Source organism: Jaculus jaculus, chromosome 17 (assembly GCF_020740685.1).
Source record: "Jaculus jaculus isolate mJacJac1 chromosome 17, mJacJac1.mat.Y.cur, whole genome shotgun sequence".
In the NCBI taxonomy this organism is placed as follows: Eukaryota; Metazoa; Chordata; class Mammalia; order Rodentia; family Dipodidae; genus Jaculus; species Jaculus jaculus.
In genome coordinates this window covers 15,391,329-15,403,810 of record NC_059118.1, presented here as the reverse complement: position 1 = coordinate 15,403,810, position 12,482 = coordinate 15,391,329, and the positions used below count along the sequence as shown (strand labels likewise).

The 12,482-nt window shown below is 47.2% G+C and overlaps 1 protein-coding gene across 1 annotated transcript; it reads right to left on the bottom strand.

Moving 5' to 3' along the window:
- Positions 1–6,288: 6,288 nt before the first annotated feature.
- Rtp3 (receptor transporter protein 3) lies at positions 6,289–11,595 on the bottom strand. Its single transcript, XM_045136952.1, has 3 exons — positions 11,441–11,595; positions 6,504–7,170; positions 6,289–6,450 (listed from the first exon to the last, which is right to left on the bottom strand). Exons 1-3 carry the CDS (start codon positions 11,593–11,595, stop codon positions 6,289–6,291), a joined length of 984 nt encoding a protein of 327 aa, XP_044992887.1.
- Between the last annotated feature and the right edge of the window lie 887 nt (positions 11,596–12,482).

Sequence of the window (12,482 nt, the reverse complement as noted above, 5' to 3'; positions counted from 1 at the left end):
TTTGTTGAGAATTTTTGCATCTATGTTCATGAGGGAGATTGGTCTGTAATTTTCTTTTTTTGTTCTATCTTTGCCTGGTTTTGGTATCAGGGTGATGCTGGCCTCATAGAAGGAGTTTGGTAGGATTCCTTCTTTTTCTATTTCCTGGAAAAGCTTAAGAAGCAATGGTGTTAGCTCTTCCTTAAAAGTCTGGTAAAATTCAGCAGTGAATCCATCCGGGCCTGGGCTTTTTTTAGTTGGGAGATTATTGATAACTGCTCGGATCTCCATGTTTGTTATAGGTCTATTTAAGTGATTAATCTCATTTTGATTTAATTTAGGTAGGTCATATAGATCAAGGAAATCATCCATTTCTTTCAGATTTTCATACTTTGTGGAGTATATGCTTTTATAGTATGTCCCTATAATTTTTTGAATTTCTCTGGAATCTGTTGTGATGTTACCTTGTTCATCTCTGATTTTATTAATTTGTGTCTCTTCTCTCTTTCTTTTGGTCAGATTTGCTAAGGGTTTATCAATCTTGTTTATCCTTTCAAAGAACCAACTCTTTGTTTCATTAATTCTTTGGATTGTTCTTTTTGTTTCTATTTCATTAATTTCTGCCCTAATCTTTATTATTTCTTCCCGTCTACTACTTTTTGGTTTGCCTTGTTCTTCTTTTTCCAAGGCTTTAAGGCGAAGCATTAGGTCGTTTACTTGCGACCTTTCTAATTTCTTAATATAGGCACTTAAGGCTATAAATTTACCTCTTAGAACTGCCTTCATTGTGTCCCAGAGATTTTGGTATGTTGTGTTCTCATTATCATTTGACTCTATAAATTTTTTGATTTCCTTTTTGATTTCTTCATTGACCCACTCATCATTTAGTAGTGTATTGTTTAGCTTCCATGATTTTGTGTATGCTCTATAGCCTTTCTTGCTACTGATTTGTAGTTAATTCCATTGTGGTCAGATAGAATGCAAGGAATTATTTCAATTTTCCTGAATTTGTTAAGATTTGCTTTGTGTCCTAATATATGGTCTATTTTAGAGAATGTTCCATGTGCTGCTGAAAAGAATGTATATTCTGCAGCCTTTGGATGAAATGTCCTGTATATATCTGTTAGGTCCATATCTTCTATGACCTCATTTAGTCCAGATGCCTCTCTGTTTATTCTTTCCCTGGATGACCTGTCAATTGATGAGAGTGGGGTGTTAAAGTCACCCACCACCACCGTGTTTGGTGTTATCTGTGACCTTAGTTCTAATAGTGTTTGTTTGACGAATTTGGGAGCCCCCATGTTAGGTGCATATATGTTTAGGATTGTAATGTCCTCCTGTTGGAGTGTGCCCTTAATCAATATAAAGTGACCTTCCTTATCTTTTTTGACTAACTTCGGACTAAAGTCCACCCTGTCTGATATTAGGATAGCAACCCCTGCTTGTTTTCTAGGCCCATTTGCTTGAAACACCGTCTTCCAACCTTTCACCCTAAGATAATGTCTATCCTTTGTAGAAAGGTGAGTTTCTTGAAGACAACAAATTGTAGGATCCTGCTTTTTGACCCAGTCTGCAAATCTATGTCTTTTCGTTGGGGCATTGAGACCGTTGATATTAAGAGATATTATTGAAAGGTGTGTATTTATGTTTGCCATTTTTGTGTGTGTGTGTGTGTGTTACTGGTTCTACCTGTGCTCTCTTCTGTTAACTGGTATTTGAGTATGGCTGGTTTTTTCTAGGTTCCTTATATGTGTGCTTTTCCTTTTGTTCAGCATGGAGGATTCTATCAAGTATTTTCTGTAGAGCTGGTTTTGTCTTCAGATATTCCTTTAACCTGCTTTTGTCATGGAATGTCTTTATTTCTCCATCTATTTGGATGGATAACTTTGCAGGATAAAGTAACCTTGGTTGACAGTTGTTATCTTTCAGAACTTGGAATATATCACTCCAGGCCCTTCTGGCTTTAAAAGTTTGTGTTGAATAATCTGCTGTAATCCTGATGGGCTTGCTTTTGTAGGTAACTTGATTTTTCTCTCTAACTGCTTTCAATATTTTTTCTTTGGTTTGTGTGTTTGGAAGTTTGAGTATAATGTGGCGAGGAGAGTTTCTTTCTGGGTTTTGTCTGGCTGGGGTTCTAAAGGCTTCCTGTATCTGTATTGGCACCTCTTTCCCAATTTGGGGAAAATTTTCCTCTATGATTTTGTTGAAGATGCCTACTATGCCTCTGGAGTGGAGTTCTTCTCCTTCTACTATGCCCTGAATTCTTATATTGGATCTTTTCATAGTGTCCCGAATATCTTGAAATTCCCACTCATACTTTTCTATAAGTTTGTCTTTCTCTTTGTTGGACTGCATTAGGTCTGCCACCTGATCTTCTAGCTTAGATATTCTGTCCTCTCCCTCATCCATCCTACTGGTGAGATTTTCTACAGAGTTTTTTATTTCATTAACTGTGTTCTTCATTGCTAGTAATTCTGACTGGTTTTTCTTTATTATTTCTATTTCTCTATTTATGTCTTGTATTGCCTTCTTTATTTCATTAAATTGGTGTCCTGCCTCTTCTTTGATTCCTTTGATTTCCTCTTTGATTTCCTCTTTGATTTCTTCTTTGATTGTTTTCATGTGTTCTTTGACCTCTTTGAACATATTTATAATTATTCTTTTGAACTCTTTCTCAGGCATTTCCTCTAACTCTTTCTCACTGGAGGACATTTCTGATGCATTAATACTTTTAGGTGGATTTATATCGTCTTGCTTTTTAGTGTTTCTTGTGTTATAATGTATATATTTTTGCATCTTAGATTAAGTTAATGCTTGGATTTTCTAGCTAGCTGTGTATTCTTAGCTGTATCAATTGATTTGGTGTAAAATATTTTCAGGGTAGGACCTTAAGGTATTAGGTGTGGCTCTTAAGACTCTCAGAGTATCTACAAAGATGTTCTTAGGGGTTGAGTTTCCCTGCTATAGGAGTATTCAAGCAGGCTGAGTGGAATAATATACTGGTAGATTCTAAAATTTAGCTAAACACTGTACCCATTCCATCAAAAACAGCCCCAAGTATGTATGCAAGAGTAGTTATTATAATGACCAGATCCTCTATCAACAAAGAGGTTTAGATTTCTGGTCTGTTGAGGTATCCAAGTCAGCTTGTGACCAGGTGAGACCCTTCCCTGGTGCAATCCCAGTTACCTTGGGTGATTGTGGTCTCAGTCAAGTTGCTGCCTGGGTCGTCGGGCTGCTGTTCTGATTTCTGGAGCTGGGCACTTGCTTTTCCTACGGGGCAAACTGAGCCGCTGCCGCCGCCTCTGCAGCTGTTGTAGATGCCACCGCCGGAGCCCCCACCACTGCTGAAGCTGCCGTTGTCGTGTCCACCGGTGCTGCTCACCCCGAAGCCGCTGCTCTCCTGGGTCCGCTGCTGCTGGGGCCACTGGTACCGGTGCTGGAGCCGCTGAAGTTGCTGCCAAATTCTGCTCCTGCTTGGGTCCCGCCGTCAGCCCAAGTTGGCGTGGCCGGGTCCCGGGCTGCTGCTGTGTTCGCTGGAGCTGGGTTCAGGCGGCAGGGGAGGGGAGGGAGCCGCGGCTGCTCTGGTTGTATCGTGTGCTTTTACCTCGCGGTCTGCTCCTCCCTCCGTTGCTCGCTGCCGCTCTCCCCTCACGTTTCCCGAGTTGCGGAGAGCGCGGTGTGAGGGGAAAATCCCGCACCTGGCTTGTCCTGCGGCTCGAGCCGAGAGTCCGGCGGTTTTCTGCCGCTCCGCGGTTGCGGCGGGTAGCTGAGCCGCCCCGGAGCCGCTGTTCCCGCCTGTGCAGGCTCTGGATGCTCTATAACTCTTCCACTTCTCCGCTGCGGCCTCAACTTCCTATACACCTCACTTTTTAGTAAAAGTGTGTATTTTGCTGAGTTTTTTTTGGTCTTCCCCCCCCAGGCTGTTTTGGCGTGGTACCTACGCCGCCATCTTCGGTGGCTACCAAGAACATAATTTTAAAGAAAATTGGACTTAACGTTTTTTAAACTTTTTATTTATTTCTTTTTTTTTTTTTTTTTTTGGTTTTTCGAGGTAGGGTCTCACTCTGGTCCAGGCTGACCTGGAATTAACTCTGTAGTCTCAGGGTGGCCTTGAACTCACTGCGATCCTCCTACCTCTGCCTCCCGAGTGCTGGGATTAAAGGCGTGCGCCACCACGCCCGGCTATTTATTTCTTTATTTGAGAGACAGAAAGAAGCAGATAGAAAGTGAGAAAAAATCCAGGCGTGGTAGTGAATGCATTTAATCTCAGCACTCAGGTGGCATAGGTAGGAGGATCGCTGTGAGTTCAAGGCTACCCTGAGACTTAGTGAATTCCAGGTCAGCCTGGGCTAGAGTGAGACCCTACCTTGAAAAACAAACAACAACAACAACAAAAAAAAAGTGCTAGACTGCTGCCCTAAAAATATTCTATGGATGTGGGTAAGGGTGCACCCAGAGATTCTACCTCTGCCTCCCAAGTGCTGGGATTAAAGGTGCGCGCCTACCACGCCCAGCCCAAAATCAATGGTCTCAAAGTGAGCAGCAATGGCTTTTTAAAAAATTTGTTTTACTTGTTGACAGCTTACATAATTATACACAATAAACCATGATAATTCCCTCCCACACTTTCCCCTTCACAACTCCACTCTCCATCATATCCCCTCCCCCTCCCAATTAGCCTTTTATTGTTTGTTTGTTTTTCCGAGGTAGGGTCTCACTCTAGCCCAGGCTGACCTGGAATTCACTATGTAGTCTCAGGGTGGCCTTGAACTCACGGTGATCCTCCTACCTCTGCCTCCCAAGTGCTGGGATTAAAGGCATGTGCCACCACACCCAGCTGGCCTCTCTTTTATTTTGATGTCATCATCTTTTCCTCCAATTATACTGGTCTTGTTTAGGGAGTGCCAGGTACTGCGAGGTCTTGGATATGCAGGTGATCAAAGGCTTTTATTATATGGACAGTGTTGTACTTCCGGCACTACCTCGCTCTAACTCCCGAACACTTTCATCAGCCCCCCAAACCCTCCCATATCTCAGGTTGATTCAGTTAGTTGTCGTGGGCTTCTGTGTCCTCTGGCCCAGCCGCAGTTCCCCTGAAGGTGTCCCAGGCAACAGTGGGGATCAAGGTTATGCGCATATGACAAAAGAAAAGACTTTTGGGAGACAGTTTCTGTGGACAGCTCAGTTCATTGTCAGGGAAATGGGTTTACAAGCAGGTGAGGGTGGAAAGAGGGTCCTGAGGGGATTGGATGTACAAGGTTGCTTGCTGATGCCTAATTAGCATATGGGGACATCCATTCCAACACGCAGGCAATGGCAAAAGGAAGGTATAGGGCACAGGGGGATGGGCTGTGCAAAGGTTGCTGGCTGATGCTGATACCATATAAGGAGTTTCCTAGGCAAGTGGCCAAAGCCTAAGTCTTATCTGAACGTCCAGGTATCTGTGTGTGTGGAGGGAGTGGTCTTACTTCTTGGCAATCCCGGGGTTGAGATTTTTGTCTGGGTTCCCAGGCTCACTGCAACCTCCAAGAACAGAGGGAGGATCCTGGCTCACTGCAACCCCGAGAATGGGGGGAGGAGCTCCCCTGCCAGTCTGGTCCCCAAGAGATGACCGAGATGTGACCAGCAGTTCAGGCTGCTGTGACCTCTCCATAGCCCGGGTCCTCTGTGTCAGAAAGCTTAGGCTTGCTTTAACCCAGGGCCTGCCTATGTCATGTCTTCTCTTCCCCTTAGCCTTGGAAACCACTCACTTCCGGTCTCCATGGACGCGTCACACCAATGGAATCATACCCTATGTTAAGTTTTAAAATCTATTTATTTATTTATTTTGGTTTTTTGAGGTAGGGTCTCACTCTAGCCCAGGCTGACCTGGAATTCACTCTGTAGTTTGAGGCTGGCCTTGAACTCACAGCGATCCTGCTACCTCTGCCTCCCCAGTGCTGGGATTCAAGGCGTGCATGGGCACATGTAACTTTTTTATCGAGGTAGGGTCTCACTCTAGCCCAGGCTGACCTGGAATTCACTATGGAGTCTCAAGGTGGCCTCGAACTCACGGCAATCCGCCTACCTCTGCCTCCCGAGTGCTGGGATTAAAGGCGTGCGCCACCACGCCCTGCATAACTTTTTTTTATGTTGCCATTTTTTTTTTTCTTTCTCTCTGCTTAGCATTTTCTTTGGAAGATGCATGAGTATTTCACAGCAAGCCATACAACAACGATGAAAACAAGCAATAAAATGAGACCGAGACCGCAGCGGCCACAGCATAAGTTTTGAGGGCCACTACTCTGGCACGTGTTATAGAAGCAGTCACTCCCCTGGTACACCCCAGTACTTCTTTCCACCCGGTAAATGCTGTGTGCTGGTGGGTTCCAGGCAGTGGGCGCAGCATAGGCGGAGGGAGACGATGAAGGTGACATCCTGCCTGACTTCAGCCTGCCGCTGCTGCTGGCCGCCTTTATTTCTGTACTGCTGTTGGCGGGAGAAGGTCTTTGAGTGACCAGCAGAGAGGTGTGTGGGCTTACTGGTGTCAGCTTCGAGGTGCGTGAGCAGGAGCTGATTGGTGGCGGCTGCCAGGTATTTGAGCTTCTTGGTGGCAGCTGGTGGCTCGCCAGTGTTGGAGCAGTCATTGGCTTTGAGATGCGGTACTGAGTTGTAATGCGGGGGTCAGCCTTGGAAGGGCTGCGGGCTTTGGGTTTCACTGTTGATGCTTGGGCCTTGTCCACTTTATTAGGAGGTGGAGGTGAGCGTGGGGGGTTGGTACAAGTACCAGTGACCTTAGGGTCCTCCTCAGGCTCCGGGGGGGTGGGTGCTAATGGGGACGGTGGTAACTTTGAGGGCGGGCCTGACCCAATCTGAACACAAAGGCCCTGCAGACATGCCTCACAGTTGTGACTGTCGTGTGGCCCTTCAAGACAGACATCCCTGATGGCAGGAATCTCCTCCGCTTGCTTAAATCCTTCCCTATAGCACTTCTTCAGAATTTTGAACACCAGGTTGTTCAGGACCCTAGTGATGTTGTCCTTGGTAAACTCGGGAACCTCAAAAGGGGGCTGCCGGCATTTCTTGCATCTCTGGGCGAAGACCCTCATCTTCACCAGGCCCCTGAGCTTCTTCCTACACCAGTGCATGTGGAAAAGGACCAGGATGTTGGCAGAAGCCCAACTGCGAGAACAGGAGGAACACTGGAACCTGCGGGGTGGGGGGACAAGAGGAACAGAGCCTCAGCTTGGAGCAACACGGCCAGAGGGAGAAGGGCCGCAGACAAGTGACTGAGTTGAAGTCCTACATTAACAACAGCGTCCCTCTTCCCCATCTCCACTGTGTCCCTGTGGACCTTCTCCCGCCAACAGCAGTACAGAAATAAAGGCGGCCAGCAGCAGCGGCAGGCTGAAGTCAGGCAGGATGTCACCTTCATCGTCTCCCTCCGCCTATGCTGCGCCCACTGCCTGAGACCCTCAGGGGGCTGCTGTGGAAAGAGCTACAGCACCTTAGAGACAAGGTACGCTGGGAGCTAGCTCACCCTACCCTAGCGCTCGGTGGGTGTCAGAGGCGGACCGGAGGGATTTATCTCCAAACTCCCAAGCCAAAGTTTCTTCAAACATTGATGTCAATGTGCCCAAGGCTCTCCGGACACACAGATCCCAAGAACTCTGGGCTGAGATCAACAAGTGTCACAGGAAAAACCTAGACACGGTCTCTTTCTCTGTCGGTCCCTCTCAAGTAAAATTTAAAAAAATAAAATAAAATAAGCCGGGCGTGGTGGCACATGCCTTTAATCCCAGCACTCGGGAGGCAGAGGTAGGAGGATCGCCATGAGTTCGAGGCCATCCTGAGACTACAGAGTTAATTCCAGGTCAGCCTGGACCAGAGTGAGACCCTACCTCGAAAAACCAAAACTAAAAATAATAATAATAATTAAAATATAAAATAAACAAAAAAAAAAAAGAAAGAGAGAAAGGAAAAAAAGAAAAGAAAGAAGCTTTGCCTGCCTTGATTGCCCATGGCTGCTCATCTACAGGATCCCAGGACATTCGAGTCTAGTTTCCAACTCTTTATTTTTTTTTAAAGTTATTTAGTTTGGCTGTTTTTAATTAATTATTTATTTATTTTATTTATTTGAGAGAGCACAAGAGAGAGAAAGAGACAGACACTGAGTGAGAGTGAGAATGAGAGAGAGGATGGGCGCACAAGGGCCTCCAGCCACTGCAAACGAACTCCAGACGCATGTGCCACCTTGTGCATCTGACTTACGTGGGTCCTGGGCAATTGAACCTGAGTCCTTAGGCTTCGCAGGCAAGCACCTTAACCGCTAGGTCTCTCCAGTCCTAGCTTCCCACTCTTATTTTGTTCCCACCCCCCTCCAACTCATTTCTTTGTTCCTAGTAGCCTGGAGAATCTCATGTGCTGAGTGCTTCACCTCCACCCAACAGTTTGCAGAGTGGTACCCTGACTCGGCGCGGGGGTGGGGGAGGGAGTTTTCTAAGAAGTTAGGTTGGATCAAGAAAGCGGGCAGGCAGCATAAGGACATACGAGGAATAGGAACCATGGAGAACCAGAGAGCTGAAAAGTGGCAGAGACGTTTCCCAGAAGCGCTAGATGACCAGCGTGCTCTTCCGACCTCACAGCCCGCTTCCTGTTCGATTGAGGCCGTGGTACCCAACGGCAAACAGGGCGTGGGCAACAGTGCCCCAGGGCTCAGTACTCTTTCCAAGACGCTCCAGCCCTCTTGCCCTCTGCCTAGGTGATGTGCGGTTGTGTTGCAATGCATACATTTATTCTATTATTAGTTGGTTATCAGTAGCTGAGCCTAGCTTTGCTTGGCTTGAGGCAGAGTTTAAGCTGGGGAATCGGAGGAAGCTGGGTAGAACCAGGTAGGTCAGACTGGCTCCCGAATCTTTTCTCACTGCTGAAATAGAAACCAGGTCCCCGGGCTGGAAAGATGGCTTAGTGGCTAAGGCACTTGCTGGCAAAGCCAAAGGACCCAGGTTTGATTCCCTCAGTACCCACGTAAAGCCAGATGCACAAGGTGGAGTTCGTTTACAGTGGCTGGAGACCCTGGAGCACCCATTCTCTCTCCCTTCTTCTTTCTCACTCTCTCCCTCCCTCCCCTGTCTAATAAATAAATAAAATATTACAAAAAAAAAAAAAACAGGTCCCGGGCTGGAGAGATGGCTTAGCAGTTAAGGTGCATGCCTGTGGAAGATCAAGGACCCTGGTTCGATTCTCCAGGACCCATGTAAGCCAGATGCACATGGTGGCACATGCATCTGGAGTTCGTTTGCAGTGGCTAGAGACACTGATGTGTCCATTCTCTCTCACTCTCTCTTTCTCTCCTCTCTCTCTAATAAATAAATAAAAATAAATCTTAAAAAAAACAGGTCCTGGGCTGGAGAAATGGCTTAGCTGTTAAGCACTTGCCTGTGAAGCCTAAGGACCCCAGTTTGAGGCTCGATCACCCAGGACCCACGTTAGCCAGATGCACAAGGGGGCGCAAGCGTCTGGAGTTCGTTTGCTGTGTCTGGAGGCCCTGGCAGGTCCATTCTCTCTCTCTCCCCCTTCCTCTCCCTCTTTCTCTCTCTGTCTGTCACTCTCAAATAAATAAAAACTAAAGCCAGGCATGGTGGCGCACGCCTTTAATCCCAGCACTCGGGAGGCAGAGGTAGGAGAATTGCTGTGAGTTCGAGGCCACCCTGAGACTACAGAGTGAATTCCAGGACAGCCTGAGCTAGAGTGAGACCCTACCTCAAAAAAAAAAAAAAAACTATTAAAAAAAATAGATCCTTACGCATGTTAGGCAAGCTATTTACCACTGAGCTACACTGTGAGCCCTTCCTTCCTGCATTGTCACTGTAGCCCGTCCTCTTAGGGTAACTGCGGGGTGAACTGAGGGAGATGAGAGGTGAGCAGGCTGGGAGTCAAGGATACATGGGGGAGAGAGGGACTGGGCTGTCTTGAGCTGTCCGTCCTTTGCTCAGGGCTGGCCGCACACTCCAGCTCCACCATGTGCCGGGCCAGAGTTCTGAAGTTCTCAAACAAGGACTTTGCTGTGTGTTGGTGGGGTCGGGGGGGGGGGGAGCTTTGCACGTCCACTTCCGATAGGGGTGGGGTGGGAAGCTCTATTTAGACCTTCCTGGGCAGGGCAGCAGGCTAGATTGATCCCATGACTCTACCCACTGTGTTTGGTGGGCAATGCCCTCCTGCCCCCACCCAAGGTCCTGAGGTTCCCCTTTCTCTCCTAAAGAAGAGAGAGTGGGCTGGGAAGATGGGTCTGAGGTTAAAGGTGCTTGCTTATAAAGTCTGATGAACTGGGTTCCATTCCCCAGTACCCACGTAAAGTTAGATGCACAAAGTGGCCCATGAATGTCGAGTTTGTTTGCAGGGGCAAGAGGCTCTGGCACACTCGTATTCATCCTCTCTCTCTCTCTCTCTAATAAAGAGAGAGAGGGCTGGAGAGATGGCTTAGTGGTTAAGGTGCTTGCCTGTAAAACCAAAGGACCCAGGTTCAGTTACCCAGGACCCACATAAGCCAGAAGCATAAGGTACACATGCATCTGGAGTTCGTTTGCAGTACACCCATTCTCTCTCTCCCTCCCACCTCAAATAAATAAATCAAAAATAAAATAAAATAAAAGGGTGAGCCGGGTGTGGTGGTGCATGCCTTTAATCCCAGCACTTGGGAGGCAGAGGTAGGAAGATTAGGAAGTTCGAGGCCACCCTGAGACTACATAATAAATTCTAGGTCAGCCTGAGCTAGAGTGAGATCCTCAGGGGGGCAGAAAAAGGAACAAGAGAGTGAACTGTTGAGTGACCTCTGAGACCACCATTTTCAAATGAGTCTATCAGAAGCTCAGGACAGAGAAGAACACAGTGGCCGTGAGTTGCCCTGCGCCCATCCCCGAGGGCTCTCTCGGTGCTGTAGATGTCTCCTTAAGGTCTCCTGGTGGACCCAAGAGTCTCTCAGGAAAGGGAGTGAAAGCAGCACCCCTTGAGTGAAAAAAACCACCATCCCCCCCCCCTTTCCCTTTCTTTCCCAGCCTCCAGCCTCAGAGCTCTAGCTGGGCCTGCTTGCCATTCCTGGAATAGGGGGAAAAAGTAATCTTTTTTTTTTTTTTTAATTTTTATTTATTTATTTGAGAGCGACAGACACAGAGAGAAAGACAGATAGAGGGAGAGAGAGAGAATGGGTGCGCCAGGGCTTCCAGCCTCTGCAAACGAACTCCAGACACGTGCGCCCCCTTGTGCATCTGGCTAACGTGGGACCTGGGGAACCGAGCTTCGAACCGGGGTCCTTAGGCTTCACAGGCAAGCGCTTAACCGCTAAGCCATCTCTCCAGCCCGAAAAAGTAATCTTTAACACTAGCGGGAACATCTGGCACCAAGGCCCTTCCTGCCCACAGTCTTCAGGAAGTGAGGGAAAAGCAGGGGTTTTCTGGCCTGTGTACTGTTGTGTTCTCCTTACCTGGCGAAGGTCTTCCGTTGGTATTGTAACCAGCCTGGCTTCAGATCATTAGGCAGGAGTCCCTTGTCTAGTGTGAGCGTCCACTTGTGCCATGGCTTCACCTCTTGAATTAACTCCTGGAACACTTGCTTCCACACCTGGATGTCCTTATCCATCTCGGCTGCCACGGCGACCCCGAGTGAGTCAGGCACTTAGGCCCTGGTAAGCCTTGTAGCAGGAGCTGAGGTTGCCCACCTCAGCTAGAGCAAAAGCTTCGGTTGGCTTTTCCTGTGAAGACCTGGCTTGGGACTGTGGTCCAGGTCTTTCTGGGCCAGGAGCAAAGGTTAGTTGACTCTGTTTCCAAGCTCAGAAGACAGCAGTTTCAAAAGACACCCCGAATGGTTTTATCTGTCGAAATATTACTGAAGAGGAGAGTTCTGGAATCCAAATCAGGAAGGAATTGCACTCTGGCCTCAGTGTGGAGGTCTCACGATGGCGGAAAGGTTGCAATTACTCTTTCTGGTTCTAATGTTCAAAAAAAAAAAAAAAAAATTGGGGGCTGGAGAGATGGCTTAGCAATTAAGGATCTTGCCTGCAAAGCAAAAGGAAACCAAAATCTGGGCTGGAAGATGGCTTAACTGTTAAAGACACTTGCCTACAAAGCCAAAGGACCCAGGTTTCAGTTCCCCAGTTCCCACAAAACCAAATGCACAAGGTGCCTCTTTCTTTCTCTCTGTCTCTCAAATAAATAAATTAAATATTAAAAAAAAAAAAACTTAGCCTGGTGTGGTGGCACATGCCTTTAATCCCAGCACTCAGGAGACAGAGGTAGGAGGATTGCCATGAGTTCGAGGCCACCTTGAATTCCAGGTCAGCCTGGGCTAGAGTGGGACTCTACCTCAACAAAATAAAAAACGAGAAAAAATCTTCATCCATTGGTGATCATCATGCTTGGCAAAAAAAAAAAAAGGTCCTGCATGTCCTCTTGTTCTCTCTCACGCCAAGACTCGGGAGGACGGTCATCTATAGATCCCCGGCTGTCCCAGGCTACTAACTTCTACAG

What these genes read in the sequence shown, in the direction of transcription:
- Rtp3 (XM_045136952.1), bottom strand. Translation starts at nt 11,595, where the DNA reads ATGGATAAGGACATCCAGGTGTGGAAGCAAGTGTTCCAGGAGTTAATT. An exon ending in CAACGGAAGACCTTCGCCAG is followed by an intron (nt 7,171 to 11,440) that starts GTAAGGAGAACA and finishes CCCACCCCGCAG; the next exon opens with GTTCCAGTGTTCCTCCTGTT. An exon ending in GCACCTCGAAGCTGACACCA is followed by an intron (nt 6,451 to 6,503) that starts GTAAGCCCACAC and finishes TCCCGCCAACAG; the next exon opens with CAGTACAGAAATAAAGGCGG.